The sequence below is a fragment of the Stereum hirsutum genome, assembly GCF_000264905.1.
Source record: "Stereum hirsutum FP-91666 SS1 unplaced genomic scaffold STEHIscaffold_4, whole genome shotgun sequence".
Taxonomy (NCBI): Eukaryota; Fungi; Basidiomycota; class Agaricomycetes; order Russulales; family Stereaceae; genus Stereum; species Stereum hirsutum.
The window spans coordinates 357,172-375,398 of record NW_006763134.1 but is presented as its reverse complement, the minus strand read 5'-3'; the positions used below and the strand labels follow the sequence as shown (position 1 = coordinate 375,398).

The following is an 18,227-nucleotide window of genomic DNA, read 5'->3' as shown; positions in this document are numbered from 1 at the left end:
ACAAGAATTTCATAGTGCGAAGCCTTTCTAGTTCATGCGGAACATCATGTACAATCACTACTATAGTACAGCTTCGAAGGGAATACTGACTCTGGCTCCATCGTAGAGTCACCAGCGCCCACTTCAAGCCCACTTCTCTACAATAAGTAGCTCAGATGTCTTCAGGCAAGTTGGGCAGAGGGAAGTCAACTTCCATATGAATGCGCTGGAAAGATGGGACGAACGATGGATATCGTAAGCAAAAGAACAAATGACTGTGGGCGAAAAGAGCCCGGTGTGATCCAACCCACATAGTTGCGCCAATGAATTTTCTTCCCAACTTCAGTGATCTCCTCAATCTCCTCTCCCGTCAAGGTTGGGACCTTCCCACTGTAGAGTTCTGCGAGACTCTTGATGTTCTTGGGGTTCCCGGAAGCAGAGACTGCCACAGCTCCCGTGCCTACCGTCCAAAGCAGCAGCACCTCCGCCTCGCCGATGGGCTTGCCGTACTCTGCAGAGATGCGCGCTGCGATACGAGAAATAATCGGCCTGAGGGGGCCGCCGCGCGAGGGATGGCGGAGGATGGGACTCAAAGGGCCATAGGCTACCGTACGGATCCCGTGTGTGGCATGAATATCGAGAACGGGTTGGAGGTGGTTCAGAACGAAGGGGTGGTATTCCAGTTCTATCGGGAGGTAGCTTGGGTCAGTACTAGGCGGAATATTTCAAACAAAGGGCAGACAGTGGTTGTTGATTAGAGCATACGCACGGTTGACTACTGGTTTATACTTACAAACCTTGAGGATGGCTTCGAGGTCTTGAGGCCGGAAATTAGAGACACCCAGAGAGGCTGTAAGTTCACCCTTGTCCTTCATATCCTCCAAGATCTGCCAGCTATCGAAGCCCACACCACTGAGCATACTAACCAAATGTCATTTCAAGGAGAAGACCTACAATTCGACCAGCTTTCCCGGTTCTGGAACGAAGGGGTCGTGCAAGAGGAGGACATTGGGTTGAAAACCCAGACGTGCGATGGTCTCCTGGACGGAAGAGCGGACCTCGGAGAGCGGAAGGGGCTTTTCATCGGGACTGGCAATCATCATCATGCTGCCAACCTTTGACACTTCATGGTCGCGTTACAGATCATGCTGTCTCCAAAAAAAAAGTAAGCCATCACGCACATTTGGTACAAACATAAACGTCGGCTTTGGATACCCCTGCGTTCGTGATGGCCTGCCCAGTCTGCTTCTCGTTCTTGTACATCTGTTAAGTACTCATTAGAGCCGTTTCCCTCATTGCAGTTGTGTAGAAAGTGGAAGACTTACTTGAGCGGTATCAATGTGACGCAAGCCAGCCCTGAGCGCAATCTCTCCGGAGACGATAGCGGTCTCTGCCGCATCGCCGCTTCCATTGCCCCAAGCAATAGTCGGTATTTCTGTGCCATCCAGAAGGGTGAAGCGCTGAGGAAAAGACATCGTCTTTGAAATATGTGTGACTGGGGTAGAGACGATAGGGATTCACGCAGCTAAACAAAAGGAATACCTTTGCGTAGTGGTTTATAAAAGTGAACGAGCACTTCCCATCGCAGTCAAAGTGGGCACACTTGGCTGACATTAGATCCAGCAGCTTCGGCGGAAAACGGGTGGTACGGTCACAATAATGTATCAGCAAAGCGGCTTCGTTGATTACGAGGGTAGGAGTCACGACACAAGCGGCGTCCAGCATTCATGGTGAAAGGACGGTGCCCATCCGTCTTTCCGCAGGGTATCCACAAGGACGTTACCTAGTTAGAAACGCAAGAGCGAGCGTCCGAGAACCAAGGGAAGTAGCACCAGGCCTTGGGTCTTGGTCCGTAAAAATCATAGGCTATGACCCTTAGCGGAACTCTGTTACACCAATCACAGAAAAGTACGCAATTCGAGGGTTTTGCTGTGAACATTTCTCACTTCAGGAAGACATGAGTGTTCCATCTGAACAACCTTGTCGTCAACGAAGTACGTCATGGAGAGCGGTGAGAGAATAAGACAAACAAACTGAGCGACAAGGCGTTACTGTAATGGAAGGTGACGGAAAGAAAGAAGAAAGAGAACCCAAGAACGGAACTCGGGTGCTCCGGCGCTCTGACGAAGACGAAGAGAATGCTCAACCAAGCAACTTAGTAAGTACGCACGGATGTGATAAGTAACGTCATGATGATCTTCCGTGCACTAAAAGACCAGGACCTTCTAGGATCTCGAGAGCTGATGCATCATGAGAAACACCCATTCAACACAAAAGCATCCCCGGGACTCACTCCGGGATAGAGTTCGAGGTCCAACATTGGTGGAAAGCATCAGGAAAAAGACGTGCAAATAGATGATTGGATGGCCAATCACATCGTTGCTGCATGAGGGCACTCACCGAACCGCATCCAGTGACCCCCTCCCAACCTTCAAGCTGGTTATCTTTGACGAGAATGTGTAGGCTCGAGACAAGGAGATAGAGCGAGCACGCAACGGGCACACGGTGGCTGGTCGGTGTCATGATTTTTAAGAGACTCTACTCGATTGTACTTGGAAGGGAGATGAGTCAGCTATTAACTATTGTGTATTAGAAACGAAGACATTGTGTATCGGGGATAGAGGCTGATAGAGGGTGCCAGAGGTAGGGGCAGTGGTGTGGCGTGACGTGGCCCAGACTAAACCGCCCGGTGCCAAACCCCAAGCAAGAAATGATTTAAACAGAACGCTCATACGAGCCACAATCAACAGAATAGACCGTATCTGCAACCAAGAATATGAGAGATTCCTTAACAGAATAATCACTCACTTTTTTATCAGAAGACTCGAAAATAACCGAAGCTGGACGTTCAAAAGTCGTAGGAAGCCGGAAACGCACTGTCTGCGCGTTGTGATTGGCTCGGACGACCTCCGATCGCCATTTGAGACCTTCGCTCCACGTTTGTTTTATGGCTCCAAACTTCCAAATTTTCAGGAGAAAGACTGGTATTCTCAACTCCCCGTTCATATTTTTGGCTGCAGATACGGTCTAATCCGCTAAATAATATATCCAGTCCTGCCTCCATATAACACCCTCCCCACATTATCGATGCACACATAATATTGAAACCTCGACGCACCAGTCAAACGATGCATTCTCCATCGCAATTGTACGCCCCCTTTAATCCTCACAGATGTCTATGAAGATCTGAATGCTGGTCTTGGTTGGCGCATACACAGCTTGAATACCGATTCCGGGTGGTGAATTCGGTTTCTAGCCTGAGATATAGAGACTTTGACGGTGGGATACCTAAGTACATCTTTATTTCAGTCATTAATAACGGTAGTGAAAAGAGCGTATAAAGGGGAAGAGATACAGAGCATACATGCTAATCCCATTCGCCGTATGCCGCGTCACCAATTGTACCGTCGCCCAGTGTCATGGAGGCATGCACCAAATGTCCGAGCAAGCACACTTACAATTGACTGTATTCGATGAATTGACCGATTTCTCGACACACCGACTGATATCAGCCAGTTGTTGATATGCACCGATCCAGCTACGCCAACGCATCCGGCAAATCGTTTCGATCGAAATCACCAGTCAAGAGTTCGTGCTCTGGAGAAAATCAATTGAGGAAGAGAAAGGAGTTGAGGACAATGTCGCGAGGTTGAAGAAAGCGTAGAGGATCGAGACAAGCATGATGGACGGGAAGGAGCTCATGGTTAGTGACCTTAGCATAGAAATTTGGGCAAATTCGTGGAGAGACCTGAAACTACGTGGTGGGCAACGGCGGCGAGTAGTAATAGTTGGTGAGGAACGCTGTAGGTGTTGAAGCTGAAGTCCAGTCGAAGCCTCTGACCGGCGTACAAAGCTGTCGCACGCCACCTTACCTATCTCGGAGTTGGCTACGCCACATTTGATATGGTGAGGGTGTTTTTATGCGGGAGAGCAGAAGTTCGGCCATCTCTTTTCTGGCATGAATGCGAGCTACGGAAGGAGGGAAGGAAGGAAGTATATGAGGACCGCGTATAATAACCACATGCTTCATATTCGAATATCCATCCTAACATGCGCCAACGAAATTTACACCGAGTCTATCAGTCTTGAGTCTCAAGGTTCGCGCTGCTATAACACTTTAACCTAATGACCGAATAAATACAATAATGGGAAAATATGAGAGGGTAGCAAATAGGGTAGAATATCACTGTAAGTATTATCTCCAATAGGGAGCGTATACGGAACCGTGTAGTGTAAAGTCCTACAAGAAGAATAGGCATGAAAACGATTATAGAAAGAATGTTCAGTACGAAACGTCCGTCGAGTTATAGGTTCGCATCCCAAAACTCTTAAGAAGAGTAAGAAGCAGAGGTAATAGGAATAACAGTGGCAGAGGATGTCGCGGTGACAGTGAAGAAAGGTGTGCCAGAATACACAGATACAGAACTCGGTAAAAGAGTGACGGTGGGAGTCCCAGCGAGCTCCGTGAAGGGTGCGATGGACTTGAGCGCTGGAGCACCGGCATTGCCGAACGTATTGTTCCATATAGGGCAGAGATTCTGCCATGCATCTGGGAAGAATAAAATATTTGGATGTCAGCGAGGCAAAGTTGAAGGAGAACATACTAGCCTTACCTGAAGTGGGGTCATCGGCTGGTACATCGGGAACGTCCTCGGCCATCACGGCTGCAAAGCCAGCTGCGGGAAGGAGCGGAGAGCATGAGTGAGTTTCATATGCAACTGATGGTCGAAGAGTTGTAACGGACCTGTGAGATGCCAGTCGATGTGGCAATGGATGAACCAAGGCCCAGTGTTATCGGCCTGGAAGCGAATGACCGTGATGTCGGAGGCGTTTGATCCAATATTCACAACATCACGTCTAACAGGATTATCGTAGTTGTACTCCGAATGATTAGCACTCTTGACGACAGAGAAAGAATGCTGAACAGATCTTGGTCAGTCTTTGGCCTCTTCATAAAAAAGGTAAAACTGACACCATGAAGATGAACGGGGTGCTGGGAGACAAAAGTGCTTAGCCACGCATATGCAAGAAAGCCTCGAAGAGTACGTACGTTTGTCCCAGCTCCTCCCACGCCAGGCAATATAATCTCTATGGTCTCGTTGGCGTTGACTGGGTAGATACTTCCGTGGGGCAAGAGGTCCTGTGCGCGTTTGGTGCCATTGAGGATCTGAAGAAGGACCGGTACGGTGGGGGCTACCCACGAGGTGCCGTTGACAGTGAAATTGGCGGGAACGCCGGTGTTGACGTTTCCATTCTGATAGAGTCATGAGTATAATGTCAACGAGACAGAAGCTGGCGAGGAGATGCTCACGAAGAGAACACTTAGGTCGTACTGGCGATCAACATTGCCCAGCCCCGGGCCTCCGGGTGCTTGAGGATTGTCTATGGGCTGCAAATGTTGTTGGTCAAGGCCCCTACAGACAAGCTTACCAAAGTCACATACATGCAAGTTCGTCTCATTTAGTTGCCTGAGAGATATGGCGCCTTCAGTTACTGGGTCCTGGATTGGGGCCCCAGAATAACGAAGAATGGCGGAGTTAACACCGTTTGCAAACGTCCCATTGGTGACACCAATATCAGGATCAGCCTTGATCCCTAGAGAATACGATGTGTCAAGAGATGCAATAGAAGACTGTGTTCAAGAACGTACAGTAGTTGTCTACGTTCTGGCTCGCATTGAGCTGTAGACGTCGGTAGCAAGCACCGTCATATTGCATCCCGTGAATGTGTCAGCAGCGAAACACGTACGACGAAAGAGTACCGCTGAGCTGTTATTCAGACAGAATCAGCGGATTGAAAGCGCAACGGCCAATGCCATGTGCCTACCTGCGTAAATCGGGATCGAGTCAACTAGCACGGGCTCGACGTTGTTCCCATCCGCTTCAATGATGGTGAACTGATGTCCGTCGATGGTGAAGTTGAAGGCAGCGTCACACGAAATCGACACTAGGCGGAACCGGTACCTATATTGTCCGGACAAACGCTATGGGTAATGGCAATATTGAATAATGAACACACCAACCGTTTGCCCTGGGTGACACTGACAACTGCAAGATTCAAAGAACTATCTTCTAGCTGGCGACCAACTCCGTTGATCAAAGTAGTACTCGGTTTGCTGCAATCTGGATGAGGGATCGATGCCAAAGAAGAGAAGCAGATAACTCACGGAATGTTGGGCGCGTCCTTGGACAGATAGTGATACCTGGTTTGGGATCGACGCCTTCGATTAACTCTCTCGACGGGAAGCAGAGAGTGGAGGCAAACTGACCAGTCGGCAAGAGTAATTATGGTATTTTCTACAAGACTTGTCGTGAGTTATCGTACCGTAGACGTATTCACTGGAATCCTTACCATCATCGACATCGTAGAGGTCAGCATAAGGATCTTCGGGATCGTATATCACCATCGGGCCCCTGAGGCCATCACAGTACTGGTTCGAGAAGTGCGAGTGATACCAAAAGGTACCAGCCTACGGAACAACAGAAAAAGAAGGTCGTAAGCCAGTATGATCACTTATCAAGATGACTAGTCGGTACCTGGTCACCCACCGTGAAGTTATAAAGAAATGAGTTGCCTGGGACAATCGGCTGGGAATGAACGATGGTCAGATCGTGCAAACTAGATATAGAGCTATATGAGTAAGAGAACCTACACACTGGGTCACGAACGCGACGCCATCATATGGATTAGTTCTGTACTGCCTGATTCCGTGCCAGTGCTACGAGCAATGGGCGAGACGCCATGAGGGAAAGGTCACATGAAAAAGAGAACGGGAGCCGCGTACGATGGAGGTTTGATTATCGAGACCCTCATAATCCCCTAATATGTCCCTGACATTGATTTGGAAGTTGTCGCCCTAACACGAACCAGTTACGGAAGGTCAGTTGGCATAGATAAAGAGCAAGTATGTTCGCATACTTTGTTGCCTGATATGAGAGGTCCAGGGTGTGTTCCGTTGGCGACGACAGCCCTACGATTGCAAGTGGTCAGGACAATGGTCTGGCCTAGGTAAAGCATCACTCACTGTCTCCGCGGCCTGTGACCGTCGGGAGAGAGCTGAACATTGGAAATATCCAGCTGGACACGTTGAACGGTGACAGCAGAGGACTGCGTGGCAAGGAAGCAGAAGGTAAAGAAAAGACAAGCGAGGAGCTGCATGCTCAGTGCAGACCAGGGATAGAAGAGTGAGAGGACTATGCCTTAACCGAAACTGATACTGAACAACGTCGTAGAGGAAAGGACTTCATATACCTACTCTTTCACCCACAGCATCCAGGATGCCATACCTATCCCTTGGTATCCTAGAATTAAGTGACGTCGAATGAATGTATACTGAAAAGGCTATGGTTAGTGTGTGGCAACACTGCCTGGAGGAACTCTAGAGTGAATACTCTCGGAGGAACAAAGACACATTGTCAAATATCTCGCAGGTTTCGGATATCAGGTCCTGCCACATTTACGGCGAGTAAGCACATCAGTGACGCGAATTGCTATTTTGGTAAGCAAGGCCGAGAAATGATGGTGGTAGCGGTGAGTTGGATTAAAGCATTGAGATATCAGGAAGAATGGAAACTTTAGTTGAATTCAAAGCCACAGCCAGTGAAGGACCGCGTTTCATTCCAACGAACCCCCTTGGGCCACTATCATTGCCACTCGACCCAAAATAAGGCATTGGTATACCGGACTCCTTATAGGTAGTCGACGATAGGGTTCTATACCCTGCTATACCCCGTGAGGGCTGGTAGTAGCAGAATGCACAATAACGCTCGTGCACTTCGATGATGATCATTGGCTGATTAGCCTATTTGCGAGCGCTCCTGTTTGGGAGTACTAACAGTGAGCCCCGCAACGAAGTTAAGCGACCTTGATCAAGGAAAGAGATGGTCTCGAGCTGGGGAGACATACTACCACGAGTAACGTTTCGGAACGGCATGGAACATGGAGCCCAAGAATATCACAGCAGGATATCCCGGCATCATCGCGATTCACCTATGAGAAACGCTGAAGACCGGTCGCATCAATAACCAGAGTTGTATCATTGTGATCAATGGCCACCGTGAGGATAAGTAGAATGGCGCGCGTATTGGCATAGTCTTTGGGGCGTGAGGGATATCCATTTTTTCGGAAGGAATCCGAAATTCAAGTGGGAAGATTCCATCCTGAGAGAAATCCTTAGTCCTCACACCCGGGGGCTTACATATCAGCTGAAACCAAGGACATACCTGCGGAATACTTCAATATGGCCTATGCGTTGAGTTAGAGGAAACACGCGTTTGTGCCTACATATGCATGAAGTCTGCGTGATCAAGTTGCTATAAACGACGGTTTTTTCGTCTGTCCACGCATCGGGTCCAATATAAGCCCTAACCTTAGTTTCGTGTCCAGACCTACGCCACACGCCACACGCCACCTTTGAGCGCCCCCAATTCTCTGTGAATCACTGAACTCTCGAGGGCACAAGTAAAGTCATCTGCTATATTACGACGATATAACACGACATCTTGTCTAACAACAGGAACTTATTCAATCATAAGCTTGGGCTTGTCACTGACACGCCCGTTTTCAATCCGTACCGGCAGCATTGAAGCTGACTTGAAGCTGACAATTAGCGAGCTAGCACAACGATCCTGGAACACAAATATGTAGGGATAGTTCCTCTAGTCCTTTTCATGGCTGGCCACACTTCCATTAACGCCTAATCATAGGTTAAGCTTACCCTTGATGATATCCGCACCTGAACTCGCACGGTAAGTAATATGCAAAAAGTGTAAGAGTGCGCTGACTTACCCAGCTCTCCAATAGCATAGGCGGTGGCTAGTGGAGACAAATCAGGGTCGTATTGGTCAGTGAACAGAAAGTTTAGCACGCGTAACGTCGGGGTCTTACCTTGCATATGAGCACCGATGTGAAGTGGAACGATGGATATATCGACGACACGCAGATTCGTAGTCCCGTACACCTATCGCGATCGAACGTCCGTTGTGTTCAAGATCATGAGATCATGAGAAAAAAAAATCACTTGGGAGAAGACTGAGAAGTGCAAACCTTTAGTTTGGTATCTACGACGCCAGCATCCTCACGAGGCAACATCGAACAAGAGCCGACGGTATCTGGCGGTGCAGAAAATCTTAGCAGAACGAGGATAGCGAACACAATTTTACCGAACGTACGGTAGGTCGTGAAGAAGTTCTGCTTGTACCATTCTAAGACAAAAGGATGGTCAAGACACTTCTGAATAGCAAAGTGCGAAACATCGCTACCTGCGAGTTCCTGGTCTGTCTGCTTCTCAGGGCCAGGCTGAGTCTCGTCGGCTGTAGTACGTTCTCGGTCAGTGATGAGTGGTCTCTAAGTGTAACAGGCAGTGTCACGCACTCAATATACTTTTGAACGGCTCTTCCTCGACAAGGCGACGACAGAACTTGACTATCTCGACGGCGTTTTGAGTATCTAAGCCATAAATAAATGTTGTTAGGTGGACGATGCGACGTAAGAAATAGTCGGCGTACCGTAATCGTGCTCGAAGTAATGGGGGTCGATGGCGGGGTGTTCCAATGGGTCACTCGAGTTGATGTGCTATGTATTGTCGCGGTCGTCAGCCATAAACATACAATTGTGAGGCGTCTTTCGACCACTTACGATCGTACCACGAGAGAAGGGGTGGTTGATGCACACGGTCAAGCTGACGTGTTTCGCATCTGGAGTAGCTAGAACCGCGATCGTTGACGATGATGATCAATCCAGGTTAACTAGACAACACGACATGATGACTAGAATGACTTACGAGAGCCACAACTGAAGAACCCCTGCGCACAAATGAGCTCGCAGCTGGGCTCCTTATGCTGAATATGTTGGAGTTGGACTTCATATTGCTTCTTGAGAGCCGCGGAAAGCTTTCCGGACTGGAAGTCGTTCTGCATGGAATCTTTGAGTTGTTTTTGGATGGTCTCCGCGTCCGGGGAGATGGCAGCCAAGGGGACGAAGGTCATGCATGAAATAGAGGTCCCGAATACACCCTTGCCCTCTTTCCTGTAGAGATATTATCAATACCTGTATTGAAGCGAATCGAGCGGAGAAGGTAAGGACTCACAGTAGCTCCAAATTCTTTGCTAGCTCTTCCGGTTTCGATAAGCAGTCAAAGGTCAGATAGTTGTCCTCAACATCTTTGCGGATCTCTAACGGAAAGCGCGTGTGCTTAGTTCTAGGTATGTATAATAGACTGAAAAGAGATCGACGAACTGTGTAGTAGACCCAAGTATGTATGCTCTTGGATGTTGGATCCCACCCCTGGTAAGTCTATGGCAACGTCGACCCCTGCGGTGCGAAGGACGCTGGGGTCGCCTATGCCCGAAAGCTCAAGGATCTGCAAGCCGAGGGTTGAGAACAATTAGTAAGAAAGGTACGACGGCCGTAAATTACCTGAGGGTTTCCGATTGTCCTGGGAAGCGGTAAATTCAATAGTGAACCTCATCGAGTCAAGAACGTATAACGTACCCAGAAGAAAGGATGACCTCTTTGTTGGCTTTGACCTCATGAAGCTTGCCATCGTGCAGGAATGAGATGCCGGTGGCAGTCATCTCACCATTGCCGCTTTTGCTCAGGTTAACTTTAGCTACATGAGTATCTGTCATAACAATAAAATTCTTGCGTGAAGCATTTGGCTGATAATATGCCTACAGCCAAAGGGCGGTGTCAGCTCAAGCATCAATGCCATGAGATGGGACTCCCACATTTGCAGCGTATGTTCTCTGAATGGTGACCGGGTCGATAGTGACGGGGGTGAGCCAGCTACCTTTGGTCTGTAAGGAGCTTAGCGTAGAGCAGAGCGAGGTTTACATAGAAACGTACGTTCCCGGAGAACTGCATGCAGGCAAGAATATATAGTTATTTTCTCGGAATATTGCTTGTTCAGACGTACCGGCTCTTTTACACGATTGATCCCGAGCTTCTCCTGAGCCTAACGAAGCAGATGTTTAGCATGGGCACCGCGCCAGTACCTACATCGACATAAAGTGGTGTATGAACCTCAAAAAAAGGCTTCTCCAGGTTGCAATTGACAAGGGGGTATGATACTTTGAGCGGTCCTGGAGAGATAGCGAGCGTGATGTATGAGAGAACATCACAAAAGGGGGTCGACGGGGTATCTGTACCGTTAGAACCATGCTCTTTCAAATCAGGACTGATTAATTCAGTGTCTTGCTTCGGAGGAATGAACTGTTCGTGTTTGATGAAGTACTTCTTCAGGAGGTCCCAGTTCCACCCCTTATTTCCGAGCTTCTCCCAAGCTTCGAAATGGAAGTCAGGGCGAGTGTTACCATTCGGAACTTATAGCTAGATGATCAGCACGTACCGTTGATATCAGACATTGCAGGGCGATGATACTCGAAGAAGTTGATAGCAGAGCTTCCGCCGAGCATTTTGCCACTGTGGTAAAGATTAGTGGTAATCAAGCGCAGGACAGAGTCAAGTATAGGTACAAACCGGTTCCAAACGACAGATCTGCCTCCACAGGATGGTTGGGGAACCTGCATGTATACAATAAGACCATTTGTGGAGAAAGATGAGGCTGAACGACGGACTGTCTTATAACTCCAGTCATACTTGGGATTGCCAAAGTGGCTCCCAAATCCAGCAGGCGTGACTGCAAAGGATGTTCCCAGTTAGTGGCGAATGGGACTGCCCAGGAGCGAACAGCGTACGGATGGCCGGATCGTCGAGGTTTCCTGGGCCAGCTTCGAGGACGAGAACAGAGACAGAACTGTCCTCCGTCAAGCGAGCAGCTACAACGAGTCCCGCAGTCTAGTGGAATGTCATTAAACGGCCAGTATTCAGAGTCGTGCAGGTCGATACGCACCCCACCACCTATACATATCAGGTTGAGTTCTCATGGAATCTGATTGATGTAGAGCAAGACATACCAGCAATGATGTAGTCAAAGGATTTTCCAGAGACTTCTTCAATAGTAGCCAACATTGAGATTCAGACCAAAGTGTATGGTCCAGGAAAGGGGTGGGTTACGAGTCGCGCAAAATACAATGTGGCTCATGTTGTATAAAAGATACTCTCGAAGGCGCTTAGGAGCTACGGTGAGGTCACGACGAGCGCTCGAGATCTTGAAGAGTTGTGTCAGATATGATGGTGGAAGAAAGGATGTCCCTTGTTCAAGGAGGTGATGAGAAGATTAGCAGGAATTCGCGCCTTCGGATTAGCTTGGAAACGGGCTATCTACTTGAGATCGTATTGTGCCCTGGATAAGTTCCTTTCTTCCAAGGTCTCCACTATTCCCTTTCGAGAAGCCCCTTCCTCCGAGCGCAGTTCGTCGCATTACAGGAAGCCTAGGGTGCAGGACCCTCATGAGGCTTATGGAGCGTTAATCACTCCAAAATAGACTGTGTGGTCCAGCGCGATGACCTTCGTCTCTCACGAACATGCCGCGTCTAGAAGCACAATGCTATCAGTAGGTAGACATGGTCTCCAAGGAGTAGAGCAGCCTGTATTTCGACCGATAAGCAGGGGATCAGACGGGCTGGCCTTGTGGCGGCTGGCAAGCTGAAAGAGTGGCCCCGGCGGGAGAAAGCGGGGTTGCTTAGTCATCTAAGTATTCCAGTCGCCGGCATCAATTTTTTCTCTCCCTTGAGAACCGCATTCTTGAAACATGGTCTACTCGGGCTTTCACAGGATCGCACTAGACAGGCAACACTTTCGTTCGCCATGCATAGACAAGCCGTGCCCAGCCCTTGTCAAGCCAATGGACGTGTCACGGTAGCCTTCAATGTTGACTTAGAATGATCACCGGCATAGCTCTGACAGCCAACGACCTCCTTCCAATACATGCCTCAGAAAACCCTCCTGTATGGTCATTTTATTCTGTCTAAGAACGCTTTCTCTAGGTCCCACTAGATATCACTTTGCGAGCGTGGTGAAAAGGTAGCGAGTCCTGCAAGACTCGAAAGATGCTATCAGCTGTGCTTGGCTTGAGGCGCTACGCCTCCATGGTCCACGATCATTAGGCCTGCAACTCCTCCCGGTCAAGTCGGACTTTCTTTGACCCCATCTTTCAATCTTATAACACTACTCGCATGCGTTACGAATGATATTCCACGGCTGGCCTATTCGTAGCTTCATAGCGTTGATATCGAGCTTTGGATTCGCCAGGAGCATCTTCTGTTCTCGAACAACGCCCTCAATGCAGTAGAAGGCACATCTTCTCACTGCGATGCTCCATGGACCAATCCACACGCCGAGGCATTAGCTCATTTCCAGTCTACGGCTGATAGAAGATATTAGCGAGCATATCGGTGTGCGCGTGCTTTATATCCCTTGGGCGAACGAATCCTAGGCGCTTCACACTGCCTGTTCCTACCCAGCGATGTTGCCAACCGCTAGCCCATTGTGCGATTTCCCTATCCTCCCGATTCCCACTCCTCACGGCCACAATAGTCGTACTTTCCACCCACCTCCGCTCGATGGAAGTCTCAGTATATCCGAGATCTTCGAATTCCATGCTGAACATAGCCCGGAACACCCAGTCTTCATCTACGCCGATGGCCCGGACGATGCTCGAACGATCTTGTACCCTGAAGCATGGCGTCTTGTCAAACGGGCATCCAAGATAATTCACAGTCACACTTCGCGATTCGATGAGCAGTATAGCCTTCAAGATCGTGGAGGCCCTCAGAATCCCCCTACCGTAGGCATTCTTGCAAATGCTGGTGAGTGACATCTCGATACTCCATTCAAAGCGCTCTGAGTGTAATCGTCCTTGACTACAGACACCATCAGCTTCTTCTCGACTATCGTCGGAACCATGCGCCTCGGTCTTCTTGCATTCCCACTATCAATCCGCAACTCACCAATCTCAATCGCGCATCTGATTAAGAAGACCCACGTCCTCCAGCTGTTCGTGTCGCCTGATCCGGCCATGCAGAGTTTGTGTGCCGAAGCTCTTGATATCTTGAAGGATGACGGTATACAGGTCGAGGTCCTGCCGATGATACTGTTTGATGACATTCGAGATGACGCGCCGCGCGCGTCCGAGTTGGACCAGGTCGAGTTGCCGCTGCCGAAAATCAACTTAGATACGAGCAGCATTATTTTTCACTCCTCCGGTACGTTTGAAGGAAAGCATTGTCCTATCCAGAGCAGAGGTTGAGCGGAAGTCAATATGTAGGCAGCACCTCGTTCCCGAAACCTATCTATATTACCCACAGAAGACTTCTTCAATGGAGCTTGGTACCACGTATGTTCTAACGGTTATTGGGTCTTACCTGAATAATTTGCTCACTCTACCTGATACCTTGTAGTCTTCGGAGAAGTAGACCTGTGCGGTGTTGTACTCGCAGCTCCTACATTGGGCCTTTTCCGTCAGTTCATTCGCTCCGAATGTATATAGCAATCGTCACTGACACTACTTCAGATGTCATGGGCATCGTGTTCGTCATATGGACGGTGCGTAGGCCTGCCGCATAGTATCCACTCGCCACGACTAACGCACTGGTGCAGAGCGTCCCCGGCATGACACTCGGAGTGTTCAAACCTGCATCACCTCCCGTTATCCCATTGCCCGAAACAGCCTTGAACAACATCATGCAGATCAAGAGCACCTACATACTGACAGTCCCTTCGTTTATTGAGGTGAGTAGCCTTCAAATCTGTTCCCGCGCCCCAATTCTCATGGTACTCATCTCTCGCCCACTAGGCATGGGCTCGCGATTCTACTATGCTGTCGCAGCTCAAATCGATGGTCGGATCGTTGCGTGGTATAGTAAGTTATAATCTTCGCCGGTTCTCTGTTCCTTCGTGCTACTGACGAACCATCACCCAAGGCATACTCCGGAGCGCCTCTGACAAAGTCCCTAGGAGACGACCTCGTTCGGTCCGGCGTGAATTTATGCCCCCTCTTTGGCCTGTGAGTTACTTACGCGGCCTTCTTTGCACTCGCTGATACGATAACGTCTGAACTGTTCACAGTACGGAGACCTGGTGTGTAGCCTTATGCTTGCCGTCGAAACAGAAGGATCTCGAAACGTGGGAGTGGTTCGAACCATCCCCACTTGCGGAGCTAGAGTTCATTCCTCAGGAGGGAAGTGAGGACCTATTCGAGATATGCGTCGTCGTCAGTTCTTTTCTCTCCTTTTTTGTTCTGGCGATACCTAACTATTGATAACGTGTAGGAAACACCGTATTCTGGCCCGGCTCTGACAAACGCGACGTCGCGCGACGGAAGACCAATGTATAGGACTTCAGACCTCTGTCAGATGCATCCGACGTATCCGAACAAGTGGAGAGTACACGGAAGGTCGGACGATCAGATCATGCTGTCCACTGGAGAGAAGGTCAGATCTTCGCGCGTTTTATTTTCGTATAAGTGCATAATCACCCATATATTTTCCTTCGTGGATAGACAAATCCAGGACCCCTAGGTCGGTCTCTCTTTGCTACCGTTATTTTTGCGGCGACTTATGTGATTTTCCGAATTGCAGAGACAATCTTGATCCAAGATCCTCATGTCAAGGCGGCTGTCATGTTCGGACGAGGTCAGTTCCAGAATGGAATTCTTGTGGACCCGAAACCGGAGTATGCATTCGATCCAGTGGATGAGGCGAAACTCGTTGAGTTTCGCAGCTTGATCTGGTGAGTTGATATATATATTTCCGTCCTTGTCTTTACTTCATTTCATACTCACACTCGGTGGCAGGCCCTCCATCGAGAAAATGAACGCGTTTGCACCGGCCCACTCCCGACTGTTCAAAGAGGTGAGTCCGCCAATTCCCTTCGGAGAGTCTCTCGATGCATACCAATATATATGGCGACTTCTCTTTGTGCCCCCAGATGATCATCGTCGCAAGCCCGTCGAAGCCCTTCGAATACACGTCTAAAGGAACACCCCGAAGGCATTTCATGACTGCGAGGTACGACCAGGAGATTCAAGCGTTGTACGATACCGTCCGCGAGTCGGCTCAGATCGACATTCCTGTCCCCGAAGTTTGGACAGAGGAGTCTGTGCTTCAATTCGTTGGGGAAACTGTCAGGAAGGTCATGAAAAGAGACGTTCCCGCGGACGCCGATATCTTCCAGCAAGGTTGCGATAGGTTTGTGTCGTTTGTACTTAAACGCGCTTTGAAGACCTTGTTTGGCTGATCACCGTTATTATCGCCATAGCTTGCAGGCGACATACATCCGCAACGTTATTGTCCAAGCACTTCGCCAACCGCTCAGCACCTCCAGTCTCCGTCTCCCCAGTAACTTCATATATTCGAACCCGACAATTAATGCTCTATCCTCGTTCATTAGTTCCTTATTCTCGCCTGACGATGTTACGATCGGACTCACCTCCGAGAGCGACGTTGCTGAGATGGAAGCCATGGTCGAGAAGTATAGTGTCGACTTCCCCGTACATCGAGGCGGCGAAAGCGACGGAGCGAACAGCGTCGACGAAGTCGTATTACTCACTGGTACCACTGGCCGGCTTGGATCTCATCTCCTGGCCCAATTGTTGGCAAAACCGTCGGTCACCAAGGTATATGCCCTGAATCGTGCTGCAAAGGGGAGCATTGCAGGGAGACAACACGATGCATTCGTGAATTGGGGCCTCGATGAAGTCCTACTTTCTGGCGGGAAGCTCGTCTTGGCCAAAGCTGACTTCAGTAAATCTGATCTCGGAATTGGAGAAGACTTGTACAACGAGGTCCGTTTTATTCTCTGTCGCAAATATTCAAATATTCTCAAAGTCGACTACCCACAGGTTCGTGACTCGGTTACAAGCATCATACACAATGGTAATTATTCCCTTTATCCCTTTATCTTGTCGCATTTTGGCTGACACCTTATCATCTGCAGCGTGGCGTGTCGACTTCAATGTTGCACTATCGTCGTTTGAACCTCTTGTCGCCGGAGTACGACGCTTGATCAACCTCTCCCTCTCATCTCCTCGCCCGTCAGCCCCTCCCATCCTCTTCAGCAGCTCCATCTCCGTCATCATCAGTGCGCATTTTTCTTTCGCACACTTCACGTCTCCAACTGATGGTCGTCCACGTCATTGTGACTCTAGATTCCCCTGCGTCTCCGATCCTTGAGCTCCCGATAACGGATCCGAAAATCGCAGCCGGTCGTGGGTATAGTGCAAGCAAATGGGTTGCGGAGACCATGCTGCTCAGGGCCATGAGTGAACGAGGCCTTCGCACGAATATAGTACGCGTCGGACAGTTGTCCGGAGACCTTGCGAAGGGCGGATGGAACGAGAAGGAGTGGGTTCCCGTCTTACTGAAAGGGTCCCAGGCTTTGGGAGCTGTCCCGCAAAGAGTAGAGGTATGTTCCAATGTCCATGCCAATGTCTCTCTTTCACTCGTACTTATATGCATATCGTTTGAAAAGGAACTGTCCTGGGTCCCTGTCGACGCCGCAGCTTCGACTCTCCTCGAAATGCTTGGAAGTACAGAACCTGTCCTCCACCTCGTTCATCCTCATCCAGTTCCGTGGACCGTCATCTCCTCTACTTTCTCCACACTACTCAACATCCCCATCGTTCCTTACGACCAATGGCTCCCTATGCTCAAGGACGCAGCCCGTGACACTCAAAGTGACAGCGATGCTGTCAAGCATAATCCTGCGCTTCTGTTATTGGAGTTCTTTGAAAAAGATTTGCCGGCGGAGACTGGACTAGTGATTGATACGGGTAAAGCTGTGGTAGTGAGCGAGACATTGAGAGATGCGAGGAAGATGGGGGGTGGCGATGTAGAGATGTGGATAGGGTACTGGGCAGAGAAGGGTTTTTTGTCAGGCGGTGTGTAGAAACCAAGTCTTTAGGGGATGAGTCAAACGTATGATATTGGTGTATTACCTGTATGTACTGTTATGATACCAATGGTCTCGTAGATCTCCAAAGGACCAGGTCCTCCGGCTGTTGACGAGAAATTGATCCTCGTTTTCCATTCAACCTCCCTGGAAGTAGGTAGCAGTGGCGCCTATTTTTTTTGTGACCAGTTATCCAACCCATAAACCCAAACAACATCATCAGCCCTTCACGGACAATACTGTCACAGAGTCACTTTTCAAAAGCACGGAGTGGGTAAAATATATGAAGCACTACGTCGTGGCACTTTCACGGTATTTTGCCTCCAGCTAAGGCCGTACAATATCATCTCCTCGAGTCAATTGCCCCGAGTACTCGTCACAAACGGCATGGGCTCATTCGATTCCTTGTGTTCTAATGGGGAATCTTATGTCTAGAAAGTAACCATGAGTCCGTTTTG

General features: G+C 49.2%; 4 protein-coding genes across 4 annotated transcripts; 1 reads left to right on the top strand and 3 right to left on the bottom strand.

The window, feature by feature from the left end:
* Positions 1-151: 151 nt before the first annotated feature.
* STEHIDRAFT_53476 (conjugated polyketone reductase C1) lies at positions 152-1,454 on the bottom strand (the record flags this gene model as incomplete). Its single annotated transcript, XM_007301503.1, has 6 exons — positions 152-205; positions 291-664; positions 749-873; positions 934-1,094; positions 1,174-1,242; positions 1,305-1,454. The coding sequence occupies 6 exons, from the start codon at positions 1,452-1,454 to the stop codon at positions 152-154; spliced, it is 933 nt and encodes a 310-aa protein (XP_007301565.1).
* Positions 1,455-4,307: 2,853 nt separating this feature from the next.
* On the bottom strand, positions 4,308-7,137 carry Shllc3 (laccase protein; the record flags this gene model as incomplete). The annotated part of the gene is made up of 19 exons (XM_007301656.1): positions 4,308-4,528; positions 4,593-4,655; positions 4,724-4,898; positions 4,952-4,972; positions 5,030-5,233; positions 5,291-5,368; positions 5,423-5,574; positions 5,630-5,660; positions 5,728-5,747; positions 5,806-5,962; positions 6,025-6,094; positions 6,146-6,181; positions 6,248-6,275; positions 6,331-6,448; positions 6,516-6,566; positions 6,632-6,697; positions 6,764-6,835; positions 6,898-6,949; positions 7,004-7,137. The coding sequence occupies 19 exons, from the start codon at positions 7,135-7,137 to the stop codon at positions 4,308-4,310; spliced, it is 1,749 nt and encodes a 582-aa protein (XP_007301718.1).
* Positions 7,138-8,563: 1,426 nt separating this feature from the next.
* On the bottom strand, positions 8,564-11,971 carry STEHIDRAFT_93716 (alcohol oxidase). Its single transcript, XM_007301655.1, has 25 exons — positions 11,893-11,971; positions 11,835-11,839; positions 11,676-11,776; positions 11,556-11,617; positions 11,458-11,501; positions 11,327-11,400; positions 11,127-11,261; positions 11,002-11,060; positions 10,895-10,933; positions 10,825-10,836; positions 10,707-10,775; positions 10,471-10,649; positions 10,396-10,414; positions 10,216-10,339; positions 10,067-10,151; positions 9,761-10,005; positions 9,616-9,683; positions 9,486-9,552; positions 9,352-9,426; positions 9,240-9,290; positions 9,150-9,182; positions 9,025-9,089; positions 8,866-8,938; positions 8,767-8,793; positions 8,564-8,713 (listed from the first exon to the last, which is right to left on the bottom strand). The coding sequence occupies exons 1-25, from the start codon at positions 11,947-11,949 to the stop codon at positions 8,679-8,681; spliced, it is 1,803 nt and encodes a 600-aa protein (XP_007301717.1). The 5' UTR covers positions 11,950-11,971; the 3' UTR covers positions 8,564-8,678.
* Positions 11,972-13,345: 1,374 nt separating this feature from the next.
* Positions 13,346-17,766, top strand: STEHIDRAFT_166755 (acetyl-CoA synthetase-like protein; the record flags this gene model as incomplete). Its single annotated transcript, XM_007301654.1, has 19 exons — positions 13,346-13,688; positions 13,749-14,084; positions 14,147-14,215; positions 14,280-14,339; positions 14,393-14,424; positions 14,479-14,610; positions 14,675-14,740; positions 14,802-14,884; positions 14,947-15,091; positions 15,150-15,311; positions 15,380-15,398; positions 15,459-15,609; positions 15,674-15,731; positions 15,808-16,067; positions 16,138-16,663; positions 16,721-16,754; positions 16,816-16,959; positions 17,027-17,283; positions 17,350-17,766. 19 exons carry the CDS (start codon positions 13,346-13,348, stop codon positions 17,764-17,766), a joined length of 3,294 nt encoding a protein of 1,097 aa, XP_007301716.1.
* Positions 17,767-18,227: the final 461 nt, after the last annotated feature.

What these genes read in the sequence shown, in the direction of transcription:
- STEHIDRAFT_93716 (XM_007301655.1), bottom strand. Translation starts at nt 11,949, where the DNA reads ATGTTGGCTACTATTGAAGAAGTCTCTGGAAAATCCTTTGACTACATC. An exon ending in TGCAATGTCTGATATCAACG is followed by an intron (nt 11,262 to 11,326) that starts GTACGTGCTGAT and finishes TCCATTTCGAAG; the next exon opens with CTTGGGAGAAGCTCGGAAAT. An exon ending in TGGAGAAGCCTTTTTTTGAG is followed by an intron (nt 10,934 to 11,001) that starts GTTCATACACCA and finishes CTGCTTCGTTAG; the next exon opens with GCTCAGGAGAAGCTCGGGAT.